The 13,556-nt window shown below is 44.7% G+C and overlaps 1 protein-coding gene across 1 annotated transcript in view; it reads right to left on the bottom strand.

Annotated features, from left to right (window-relative positions):
- SLC16A10 (solute carrier family 16 member 10) overlaps positions 1-13,556 on the bottom strand; it is a 125,808-nt gene that overhangs the window by 38,975 nt on the left and 73,277 nt on the right. Inside the window, exons 2-3 of the mRNA XM_040983895.1 lie at positions 10,254-10,398; positions 3,283-3,736 (exon numbers count right to left, since the gene is read on the bottom strand). Of these exons, the coding sequence (XP_040839829.1) occupies positions 3,283-3,736; positions 10,254-10,398 (599 nt within the window). The remainder of the gene's footprint in view (positions 1-3,282; positions 3,737-10,253; positions 10,399-13,556) is intronic.

The raw sequence follows: 13,556 nt of genomic DNA, 5'->3' as shown, positions 1-13,556 counted from the left end.
TGTAATGGATAACAGTCGTCATTACCCTAAACAGATTTCATGCTCCTACAGAGCAAGTTCTCACATTATACGTGTGTGTCTCATTCAAACGTCAGGAAAGGGTTTTCAGTAGGAACTGAACAACGCCTAGTAGTTTTAGTAAGATGTGAGACACTGAAGGTGGAAACTGATGTCTCATTCCCTGAGGTCTGGGTTCACATCCACATTTCCAACCTTACAAGAAAAATGGCAAACTCCGCACAGCCACCAGAAGTGAGAATTAAACAGTCTGCATGCATATAGCTCGCTGGTGTTTCCTCCACAATAAGGCTTTCAACACTTAACAGTTTGAGAAAGAAAATCCAAATGAAAAATGTCAACATTTTGTAAGAAAACATGCCTGGAAGGAGGGAGAGAAAGCACTGCTTGTTAAGAGAGCGAACAGAGACCTTACTGTTGTGTGCACTATCTGATTTACTGCCCCCTGACTACATCTGTGTCAGAAGCACTGTTAACTCATTGCCCGCCACAGATGCATTGTTAAGGCCATAACATGCTCATCAAATTCCCTGAGGCACATGCCCATTTTCACTAAAAGTAAGATGATGGCATACTGAGGGGAAAGGCCAACATACTCTTCCACAGGACTGTACTAGTTCTGTGACCAGGTAGGCACAGCAAAAAGGAACCACTCTCTGCTGTGTGCTGATACGTGATTCCTGGGAGATCACCCACTATCCTGTTGGCAAAGGATCTGTTTCCAGTGTTTCCTAGTGTACCTCACGGGTTTATTGTGATGGTCAAAGAAAGCAGTATGTGTGGAACTGTTTTACAAACTGGGAATGTAACTACATAATCACTTGCCATTTGTCTTCTGGAAAATCTCTAGTATTAGTAGGGACAGAATATAAATTTCTCTGTGTGTTCAAGGCCAAGGAAAATGGAAAGCAATAACAAAGAGAATTTCTGTTCATCTTTGAGAAAGGATGCAGTAGTTTCTTTCTTTCTTTCTTTTTTTTTTTTTTTTTTTACTATAAAAGCTGTGGAAGCAATAGTTTAGTAAAGTTGAACTGCCCACAATAGACCTACATTCCAAAAAAAAAATAGCCTTACTGGGTTCAGACATGGTTTCCTGAAAGCATTAAAATTGAGTATCAGATCAGGATGTAGTCACTGATTCCAGGAGTGTGGCAGAACTCACATGCTAGGCCGTTTTACCCAGCGCCTCAGAGAATGGAGAATGCAAGCCGTGGTGAGCATGAAGCCACATTGTTGTGATGCCCACATCCACACTACATTGCCTGCTTGGAATCCTGGCTCCAGCTCCTGACTCTAGCTTCCTGCCAATGCAGGCCCTGGTAACAGGAGTGACAGTCTGAGAAATGGGGCTCCTGCATTTCCTGTGGGAGACCTGGATTGAGGATGCAGCTCCCGAACCCAATTCCGACTGAGCACCAGCACTGTGACTACTTGGGGAATGAACAAGTGGATTGGAGCTCTCTGCATCAGAATTTTAAATCTAGGAGATCCTCAGCACTAAGCTCTAGTCTTTCCATATATCTCCGGGCTGGTCATCCACATTCATTTCATAAAATTTATTTATTTATTATGAGTTCATTTTTTACATTAATTAATTAGTTAATTAATTATTCATTTTCAAGAATGACAGGGCAGAGAAAAGGAGATCTTCCATCCACTGGTCCACTTCCCAAATGGCTAGAGCTGCTGGATCAGGCCAAAGCCCAAAAGCCTATTAACTCTATCCAGGGGTCAGCAGGGGCCCAAGTACTTGGGTTACCATTGGCTTCTTTCCCAGGTGGATTAGAAGGGAACTGGATCACAAGCAAAGCAGCCAGGATTTGAATCAGTGCTATAATATGTGAAGCTGGCACTGCACAGGTGGTCGCTTAACCCACTGTGCCACAATGCCAGACCAAACCCAGTAGCTTTCTTAACTACCATGGCAAGAAGATAATAAAGAGAACAATGAGAATTGAGAAATCAAAATTATTCTTATATACAATATGTACTTAGTTTCTCTTTGTGTATTCTTTGCCTTTGGGAAATGTTTGAATTAAACAAAACCACCCATAAAAGCCTAATTATATCTATACTTACTAGCTCACTCCTGAGAGCCTAGCCATTCTTTGATTTGGTCTTACCAACTTTCACCAAATCTCTTAAAGAAAACTGCAATGTCTGAAAGTAGACTATAAGCTAGAAAAGTTCTATGTTGGAGTCTAGCCCAACAAATCAACTCGTTGCCTGATTCAGCTCCCAGCTGATGCGAGTGAGAGGGCACTGGAAGATGGCCAAAGTGCTTGCATTCCTGCACCCATGTGGGAGACGTGGATGAAGTTCCTGGCTCCCAGCTGTGGCCTGGTTCAGTTCTGGCAATTGTAGCCATCTAGGGAGGGAACCAGCTCATGAGTTGTCTCTCTCAATCTTTTTCTCTCTCTTTCACTGTAACTCTGCTTTTCAAATAAATAAAATAAACTATCTTTTTTAAAGTTCCATGTCAAGACACAGTACACATACACAAAGAAAACTGTAAACCTATTTTTTTAAGCCATAATAGCTAAAACACAGAGAAAATGAGCACCAATAATCCTATTTTGACAGGACAAATGCTTCAAACACTGCTTCTGGTCTCCATACAAAAAGACTGAGTTCTATCTTTGAAACAGAAATAACAACATAAATTATTTTGGCACTTGAGCTCCAGAATTCTATGCAAAATGAGCTCTTCCCTCATTCAGAATTTGTCGACCATTTCTCAAACATGCTTCTTCTGGGTGCAACTCCCACTCGCAGATGCCATGTTTCATTGTGTTGAAGTCATTGGCTTTTCTTGCCAACTACCTAACTTCTGCATTCCTTGCTGAAAAATAATTAAAATTATTGCACTAGCTTTGTCCCTGATTAAGATGAGCAGGGCATTTCTATGGAGTGACCTAGGGGGAAAAATGATCTAGTAACATTGATACAACTTATTTCAAGATTTCAACTTTCCTTTAGTAAAGAAAAGATAAAGAAAGAAAACAAGACAGCAAAGGAAAGCAAAGCAAAGAAAGGAAGGAAGAAAGCAAAGAAGGAAGGAAGCGACCTTAGCTGCTTGGTTTTGCTTAACAATCTGATGGATAATGCTGACCTTGTCCTGAGAGACTTTAATTGCAAGAGTCCCCAGACTTCCTGCAAGAAAATGCTTCTGGCCAACTACATCCTAATCTTGCTCTTCTAAGAAGATTTCCCGAGGGGAATGAGCAATCTCCGCTACCCACAATGACAGAGATGGGTACTCACCAAGTGAACGTAAGGCACAAAGTATCCAAAGAGTGCAAGTGGTATTCCAGCTGCCCACACAGCATAAGCTGTCACCTTAAAGATGGCAAAATTGAAAATTTTTTTTGGAGGACTGAACTTTCTTCTGGAAAAGAAGGAGAATCTGCTGCTTTTACTCTCTTTGTCTTTGGCACTGGGAACAAGAGGTCGGTAAGTGAAGCCAGCCAGGAAGAGAACGAACATGAAGATGCAGAGGATCCTCAGCGTGATGAAGAAGTCCACCTTATCAATCAGAAACCTCAGAAGGAAGGGCAGCAGAATCGTGAAGACGCTGCTGCCGGCGGTCACAATGCCATTCACCAGTCCAAGGCGCTTCTTGAAATAGTGTCCCAGAATGACCAGGGAAGGCTGGTATGCAAAGGAGCAGCCGCAGGCGAAGATGATCCCATAAGTAAGGTACAGAGGCTCGATGGAACTGTACAAAGATGAAAAAGATGGAAGGTGGCTTTCAGTGTCTGTCTCATGTGCTCAGTGGAACCAAAATTGCATTCAGTAACAAATTCATCAACACATGTTCCACAAAAAAATAAATAAATAAACCAAAGACACATCAAGAACATAGCACTAAAAATCATTTTAGTTTAATCTGGACATGTGAAAAAAATGACTGTTAAGGTCATCAGTGACTGTTGCTCCTCCTCCTGCCATGGATCTCAGGTGACCTGCACAAGGGGCAAGAACCATCTTTGCAGTTCAGAAGTAAAGACTGGGAACAGGAAGGGCCCCAGTAAAATCGACAGGGATTAAACCGGCAAGCAGAAAAATCTTGTCTCAAAGAGACTTTCTAGGAAACCAGCGTTTAACTCTGAGAAATCATTACTTCCTGGAGTTTTCCTAGGTGTTTATTCAGTATTCTAGCACAAGAAAAAGCTGCATTTGGTATTTTTCACCTGAAGGTTATGTCAGCAACATTTGCACACAGGAGCAGTTGTGCCTCATTTTTGCTGGCCTAAGGGCTGCAGACCAACCTTTGCCCTGGACTGTGCTGTTCCAAGAGTTGAGCAAGATAACAAGAAATCATACTCTGATTGTTTAAAGACTGAATTAAGTATGCTCATCATTAGTGATACTGTTTGTAAGATTTAAGGTTATGCAGCTCTCTCTAAAAAAAACAAAACAAAACAAAACAAACAAACAAAAAAACCAAAAACAAACCCAAGAATTCCGTCGCTTAGCCAAAGAACAGCATATTCCTCTGGAAGGTAAGTGGGTCTATCACTACATTCTTTGAATCAATTAAGGGAATACAAGAAAACTTAAAATGCTTTGAAAGTCAAATTCAAAAGGCTATACATATATCAATAGAGAAGGCAAATAATTTATTAGAAACTAGCAGAGATAATGTTGGTTAATAATTACACTTTGGACAATTGTGCTAGTCTAGCAATCAGTGGGTAATCACAGGGAACCCTAGACTCTGATACAATGAAGGCCTGTTGGCAGCTCTGAGATGCCGCTCCCTCCCGACCCCATGGCCACACTGGCTGCACAGCAGGCTCCAGGTACTTCTGGGTCTCACTAGCTCAACCTCACACCTCTCTCTGATAACTTGCTATGTATCAGGTATTTGCCCAGAGGGAAGAAAAATTTAAATGTGATTCTGACTTCAACTTAATCTCAGCTTGTCTATGGGAGCAAGGCATCTATTCAAATAATAAAAATATGGAATGAAAGATAAAAATCATACTTCATTCTCTGCCATATGGTTAGTTTTTTTTTCAAATAACTGTAATATATATTTTTGGTTATTTATTTATTTATATATAATTTTATGACACAGTTTCATAGGCTCTGGGAATCCCCAGCCCTTCCTCAATCCCTCCCTGCTTATTGAATTCCTCCTGCAATATATGTTTTATTTAGAAATTTTAAGAGAAAACAGAAAATCTATTATATCTTTCTGTGCTTTCTTCAAAGTGTGTATTAAGGGGAGAATTTGGGGGCATGGAAAATATCAGAAATTTTAAAACTTAAATAAAAACAAAATATGCCTTATAAAGTATACATTAAAAATCATGACAACAGTATGAGCACACATCCAGTTCTACCAACGTAGTGTGATGCTGTCAGCTATACACCCAGATTCCCACACATGTAAATCACCAACATTCATCTTGAGCACACTGGTGTGTGTGAAGGTCGGGAGTGACTGGCATGGGGTATTCTCTGCACAGCACAATGGCAGGAAGTCTGTCACAGCACTTTCACATTGCACACATTTTTTCTTCTAGATTTGCACTTCAGATGATCCAAATGGTCCCAGTTGGACACCGAAGAAGCACAGTACAAATCAGTAAGACTAAAAGGGTCCCAGTCACCTGTATCCAAGGGGTGAGAGAAGGGACACCAGGAGGATTTGAGGAGCTGAAGAAGTCATCTGTACCATACTGCCTTTTGCTCTGGTACACTGCATCAAAACCTTGGGAGCCCTGAGCCAGCAGGATTTTTTTAAAAAGGAACTGAACATAAAACAGGAGAACATTACACATAGTAATGCAAATCTGGTTTCAGGTTCTCCTTGGCAGAGGCAGTCAAAAACTGGGTCGCAACATAAAATATATTTGCTAAGTATTTTTTTCTCAGTGGTAGAAAAAGTTTGAAAACTTGCTTGCTCTGTTATGTGTGTTTTGTCTACCAAACAGGGTAAAAGGTTACACAGGTTTCCCACCTCTCAACCCTCTCTCTACCGCAGCCCAAGTGTTGCCACATTCAGCAGGTGGCAGGACCACAGGTACTGACAGTGGACCTGGAGGCCAGCAGATCAAAGATGAGGCATGCCCAGCACAACGCTGGATTGCTGATAACAGTCAGTGACAAACAGATGATCTCAGTCACCTCAACAGATTCTTCTTCCAGGCAAAATGCCCTTTTTTTTTTCTTTAAAAACTTTAGAAGGAAAAAGCACAAGAGTACTTTAAAGATAACTTATCTTTTTTCTCTAAGATGTAAACATGATTTTCCAAAATTCAAATAAAAAGTTTAAATTAGGTGAGAGAATGAAAGGAAGAGGGTCAGAGTTGGGGTGTACAGAAGAAGGAGTGAAGCCAAAGACTCCAGTTATTAACTCCCAAGCATTTAAAAATGAGTGAAGGCAAAGCAAGAAATGCAATTCTGGCTCCCCCCAAACCACATGACCTGAATCATGTAGCAAAAGACAGTGAAGGAAGGGAAAAGGCAGGAGAATGCAGCCGAATCACATGTAGAGACAGGAAGGAAACGATCTTAACAGGTTTTCCTGTTAGCTAGAGCTGCAGATTAAACCAGTGTACCTCTAGTTCAGGACCTCTCTCACCCAGCAGGAGAACAGGAGCAGGGCACAGGGGTTTCATTTGGGGCTAGAAGGTTCCCTTTTGAGGATACTACCTTTTTTGCAGATTCAGGGAAAGCATTTTGACACTAAGTTTTATTTATTTTTTTTTTTTAAATAATCTTAGTTTATTAGGGTACAAAGGGTCACGGGCTACAGGGTGAAAGTGGGTAATATCATTGTTTCCACATTAATATAATCATTTTGCCCTGTATCTAGGGTTAGGGGAGTAACAAAGGGGAAAGCCCCATCCTACCTCCCACCCATCCCCGCCGATCCCCAGCATGAGGCGCGCTCCAAGGGTCCTGCTCATACAGTTTTGATAGTTCATCAGTTCCGGATTGCTGCCAATCTCTCCGTCCCAACCGTAATGAAACCTATTCAGAGTCCACTGGCTGACAGTCTCTTGATGGTTGGGGTTCCAAGATCAGCAGTTCAGTTCGAGAAATATCCAAAGAAACTTCATCTGAGTTGATCCCAGATCCGATTCTTGAGTGAGTTTGCTAGTACAGACTCCAACACTGTTCGTCACACCAATCAGCTTATGCGTATGCTGGTCGTTGCGATTGCTGGGTCCGTTCGGCTTCCAGCCCTGTCTTCCTTGTGAACCAATGGGTGTTGTAGTCCAGCTCGATTCTACCCACTTCATACTCGGTCTTTACGCAAACCAGTTGGAGCTGCAGCCTAGTTGGGGCGACTCCCCAAAACCCCTACCAGTTCTGCCCCCTACCCTGGTTCCCATGCTTGCCAGTATGCACTGCAGGCTTGTCCAGTCTGTACCACATCCCAATTAGCTCTCGCACACGTCAATGGACATTGAAGCCTAGTTCAACCCAACCAAACTATTATCCAGCCCATACACCTACTGGCAGGTGCCTTTCTGTCAAGCCACCCCTGCTTCTAGCCTGGGTTTCGTGCTGTCCAGTGAGGGTGGTAACCCTGAGGGAGGTGCCCACTATTTCCCTACTAGGCCACACCCACTCCCAGAGTATGCAGTCTCCAGGTGGTTTTGGCATTTGACTTGACAGAATTAGCTCCTAGTGCCAGCCTCTGCCAGCTAACGCTGTGGCTAAGCCCAAACACCCCTCAACCCACTCTAATTTTAACTTGCACCAGTCAGAACAGTCAGCTCACCGTGAGGCCCACAGGTGCTATAGCCCTGCCTAGTCTGAACTGCCCCCATCCGTATTCACACTTTCCAATGGAAGTAGTTATCCAGCAGGGGTGCCCACGTTCCCCTGTTGGCTTTGCCTCCTCCCTGATTGTCACATGTGCTGTTTGTGTGCTGCAGCCACATCTGGTACGGCTCATCTCACCTTGGCATTACTTGTTGTGTACTGGTATGTGTTGCAACCGAACCCGGCTCGACCCACACTCTGTTCTGGTGCTTGGATTCACCAGAAGGTAATGTGAACAGATTCAGGCTGGTCTGCCCCCAACCCATGCCATGTGTATGCCAGTGGGATAATTTTCATTGCCTGTTCTTGGTTGTTCCCTATTGTGCTTCTTGCGCTTACCTGCATGGGACTGTGTCCTGCCAGAGAAGTTGCCCAGGCTTCTCCACCAGAACCTCTCCCACTGCCAGTTTTCGCGCATACCAGTGGGTCCATGAGCCAGCACTACTCAGTTCGCCTGCTATCCTAGGAGGAACAGTGGCTTTTCCTGCCTGGCCTCCGAACCAAGCTGGTTCTTGTTGTTGGATATTTCAACCCAGCCATGGCTCTTCCATACCCCTACCCAGCTCACACATGGTTCAGTAAGGGCTGAGACCTAACCTAGTCTGTCACACAACCCTCCCCGGTCCTCCAGAGCACCAGATGGTGTTGGAATTTGGCCTGGCTTGGTGCTTCCCATCCCAGTCCACAATTGTGCCAAGTGAGATTATGATTGTATCCTGATCAGAATGTAGCCTCAGTTCCAGCCCATGCGCTCCTTGGTGGGAAACTCAACCCAGCTAGGGTGTCCTGTTATTTCCCCAACCGGGCCTCTGCCCTGCCATAGAGCAGGTGTAGGCCGGTGGTTGGTCTGTCTCCGCTTGGCAGAGCCCCTCACTTGTCCTGGCCCCTTGGATGCTGTGGCTTAGTGCCTCTGCCTCACACAGATCAGTATGTGCAAGGACCTACCTGGCATGAGCTGTGCTCCAACCTGATTTCTGTTGTTTCTTGTGAGTTAAGGTTTGTTCAGCCCTGCCCATTCTGCCCCCTTCCAGTGGCAGCCCGGCCCACCCCACATCCTATTTAAAGATGCACATTTGGGTGCTGCTGCCTTGACCTACCCTGACTGTTGTGGATTCCTTTACCCATGAGTGATGGCAGATGGCGTGGTCACACCTAGCTTAGACCATTGCAACCCCAGCTTGGGAACTAACCTGGGGGACTTGTATTCCAAAGGGTTGGGCCCACACAACCCCACAGAGTCTACCCCCAGCCCAAGTTCTCTTGTGTGCTGGACAGTGTCTTGATCCTGCCAAATGTGACCACTCCACAACTCCAACACTCAGTAGGGCAATGGTACCCAACACTGCCAAAGAGGCCCCCATCCATAGCTTCAGTGTGGGCTAGTATGTGGTGATCAGTGATGTTCTATACTAATATCCCATCTCTGTATTCATAATTGAGCTGTTGCATCTGTCTTACTAAAATTATCTTCTGGACACTTCCCCCAAACCACTAAGTCTTGGTCCCCTTGCCTGCTTAAATCTTTCATGACCCTGTCACTGAGAATACCCGAAAATTCACTTTGCACCTACACTCAACCTAGTCTTAGTCATGAGTGACCCCAGGCAGCAACTACATATCTTGAAAACCCCAGAGTTCGCCCTTCCGGGCGGCCAGCAGGCAATGCCTGGCACCACTTGGTGCACTGGCCACCCTGGGGGAGGCCGAGGACTCGTTCACTGCCTTGTGGCAGTGTCTTTGGCGTGAGTCCCCCGCATTGGGTCCGACCCGGCAGGGGCACCCCCCACAGTCGCCACACTGCAGGGAGCGTCAGTTGCCCCCAAGCCCAAGGACCGAACTCCTCCCAAACTCCCCCAGCCGCATGGTCTTAGCAGCTGGGCGGAGCTAGGAATTTCCACCCAGTTCCCAAGTTCCCTCATGGCGGACTTACCCTGAGGGAAGAGCTCTCTTGGGTCCTGGGGGAGGCCGAGGACTCGTTCACTGCCTTGTGGCAGTGTCTTTGGCGTGAGTCCCCCGCATTGGGTCCGACCCGGCAGGGGCACCCCCCACAGTCGCCACACTGCAGGGAGCGTCAGTTGCCCCAGAGCCCAAGGACCGAACTACTAAGTTTTATTTTAAGGTGCACCTGGCCATTTTGCCTTAAAGCTTGAAAATATTACCTTTTTAAGTACAGATAAGAATTCACCATCTGGATTGGCATCAACAGCAGGATTTTTGAAACCATGCATAAAAAAATATTTTATATCAAATCGGCACTGCAGGCAAAACCTCAAATCCTCAAGCTCTGCTGTGCTGTGTGGGCAGTGCTAAAATTCTGCAAGTGCTGCTGCACAGTTTAAGCCATTTACAAGGGGATCTACCCTTGCAAAGGTAAAGCTTCTAAAAGAACAACATGAAAGGGTCTAACAGTTCTTCAAAAGTGCAACATAAAGAAACCAAGTCCTTACCTTACAAAAGAACTAGACATGAGTCCAATGAACCCGATGGCGGCACCCACAACGGCTGTTTTCCGACAACCAAATAAGTCTGTGAAGACGCTGACTATCGGGCAGCAAAAGAAAATCATTCCCATGGACAGCGAGCCTACCCATGCTGTAAAAACAATGGGGAGAGAAGAAGGGAGGATGTTATGGCACCTGAATTACATTTGTGTTTATTCTACAGAACACACATTTGAAAAAACTTTGAACTTAGAAAGCTATGATTCAAGACGGCCAAACAAAAAGAGCTGGGAGAAGCCATGGCTCAAAGCCCTGGTTGATGTTAATAAGTGTAATGTGCATGGAACCACATGCATTTAATCAAATTCTTGAAAGCTATACTTTTTTAAAAAAAACTTTTTCCATTTTTTATTATATTTTTCACAATCTTTGCACAATCAATTAAGGTAAAAAGATTCAAGGGCTACAGGAAACTGGGTAAGACTATTACTTCCATAATGTTTCAATGTATCTGAGGTAAAGGGGGTTTTAAGGGAGAAGCCCCACCCAGTCTCCCACCCACCCCAGGTCCCTGATGTGGACATGCTCCGAGGGTCTTGCTCAAGTGGTTTTGATAGTTCACCAGTTATAAATTGCTGCCAATCATCTCCACTCCAAGCACAATGAGGTCGTTGAAGGAGCCACTGATTCACATAGTCCAACACAGAGTCTCCATTTGCCTAGTTCTTTTACTGCCAATATATGGCTGAGGTGGTTGATTGACTTGTTCTGTCCTCTGTCTTTTCATGGTTAGAGTTCTGAGTCTGGCAGTTTGATTGGGGAGATCCCCAAAGAAACTTTGTCTGAGGTGTTCTCAGACCAGATTCTCATGTGTACTAGCAAGCACAGGGCCCGGCACAGTCCATCAACCAAATCAGCTAGTGGTTGCAATTGCTGGGTTGGTTCTGTTTCCAGCCCTGACTTCCACTGGAACCAATGGGTGTTGTAGTCCAGCCTGGTTCTGGCCAGCACACACTCGGCCCTCACATAAACCAGAGAGCTGCAGCCTAGTCAGAGCGACCCACAATAACCCCCACCCGTCCCACCTCCTACACTGGTTTCCCAGTATGTGCAGCACAGGCTTGTCCAGTCTGTCCCACATCCCATTCAGCTCTCATACATGTCAATGGGTATTAAAGCCTAGTTCCATCTAACCAGCTCAACTATCCAGCCATCACAAATGTTGTTGGGTGCCTTTCTATCTGGTTTTTGTGCTCTCCAATGGGAGTAGTAACCCAAGAGGGAGGAGCCCACTATTTCCCTACCAGGCCACTCTGACTCCCAGATTATGCACTCTCCAGGTGGTTCTGTGGTTTGACTTGACAGAATTAGCCCCCAATGCCAGCTTCTGCCAGCTGGCACCAGTAGGAACAATCAACTCAGCATGATTTTTCCCTGATCTAGCTCACATGAGGCCCACAGGTGTTGTAGCCCTGCTTAGTTTGCTCTGCCCCCATCCCAGCTCTCACTCTCCAGTGACAGTAGCTGTCCAGCAAGAAAATCCTCCCCTTATCCCCTGCCAGCTCCGCCCCCTCCCTTCCTGGTTCTCATGTGGGCTGGTTGGGTGCTGTGGTCACATCCGACATAGGTAACCTCACCTTGGCATTCCGTATTGTGCACGGGTTTTTGTCACAACTGAACCTGGCTCGACCCACACTCTGTTCTGGTGTTCGGATTCTCCAGTGGATGACGTGAACTGATTCAGCCTGGTCTGCCCCTGACCCATACCAAATGTACGCCAGTGGGAAACTTTCCATGGCCTGTTCTGGGCTGTTTCCTATCATGCTTCTTGTGTTTACCTGCACGGACTGTGTCCTGCCAGAGGATTTGCCTAGCCCCCGAGACTTCCCCCTTGGGTGTACTCACCCCGGCGTACTCCCCCCAAATGGGGCAGCCCCTGAAGCCCAGACAGGCCTGGGGACAGCTCACCACGTGCATGTGGTGGCTGGAATCAGGGATCTGAGCATGAAGCTAAAGTTGTACTATCAAACATTCTAAACACCCCCCTCTATCTCTACACTGAGATCTAGATGATTTAAAGCAATTTCTAATTGATAAAAAGAAAATCTATTGTGAAAACAGATGTTTAGGATTAAACTGCAAAAGAATACCACCTAATGAAATCAGGATAGTGGTAACTTTGGGCAGGAAGGACAGAGGATTTTTCATCATTTGGACTGAGGATTTACAAAGTGGTCATTTGCATACAGTCTAGGATTAGCTGTTTTGCAAAGGAAATTAACTGATCCAGCAGACTCTCTTACTGTCACTGAGTTTTCAGTTTATACTACCACAGATATATATAGTATTATGTCTATATATAGTCAAATATATATTGTTGTCAAATCTGAAAATGTTATCTTTTACAGCCAAAAATTCAGAATTGAAAGTCAGAACTTGTTGTTCCAATTCTGTGAAAGCTCAAACAAAAGAAAACTGAAATAAGAGAAATACTGAATATAAATCATCATAATTCGAGGTTAAAACAATGAGTGATTTTATAAAGTATCAAGCCTGTAAGTTACTCTGAAAAAGTTTTATAAACACGAACTACACAACAAGCAGACCTGAGTCAAACCCCACTTGTACAACTACAGTTTGTCCCTGGGCAAGCCAATTATCTTCTGAATCTGCTCTCTTATCTTGAAGATGGATCAAAAGCACACCTTTTGTGTTGTGAAGGATTAGAGAAAGTGCATGTAAACCTCAGGACCTGGCACAGACATACTTAGTGTTTTCATAGCGGTAACAGTAACAAATTGTCTGCCTTACCAAAAGAAGTAGATCAATACTAGAGCTCCCCCAGCTCTGAAAGTCTCAACACTCAGTTTCCTTTGCAAATCCATGCCCTACGCAAATTATCAATTTTGGGAAGGATTCATTTATTTTACCTTTCATTTATTTGAAAGGTAAAATAATGTGGGAAGGAGAGAGTAAGGCACACACATATACACACAGAGCAGGGAGGAGGTCTTCCATCCACTGGCTCGCTATTATGGTTCAAGTCAGGAACCAGGAACTGCAGCTGGGTGCCGCACACAGGTGGCAGGAATCCAAAAACTGGGTCATCTTCCACTGCATTCCCAAGCACAATTAGCAGGGAACTGAACTAGAAATAGAGGAGGTACTCAAACCAGCACTCTGATGTGGGATACAGCTTATGCCACAGTACCACAAAGTCAGCTCCCCAAATAATCATTTCTTAATAATTTAGTCCATATGGAGCTTTATCACACTAATAACTCTGCTTCATCCTGTCTAATTATAAAT

Source organism: Ochotona curzoniae, unplaced genomic scaffold (genome assembly GCF_017591425.1).
Source record: "Ochotona curzoniae isolate NIBS_2020 unplaced genomic scaffold, NIBS_Ocur_1.0 contig_3819, whole genome shotgun sequence".
Taxonomy (NCBI): Eukaryota; Metazoa; Chordata; class Mammalia; order Lagomorpha; family Ochotonidae; genus Ochotona; species Ochotona curzoniae.
Note: the sequence above shows the minus strand (reverse complement) of the source record. Positions and strands in the feature narration are given on the sequence as shown.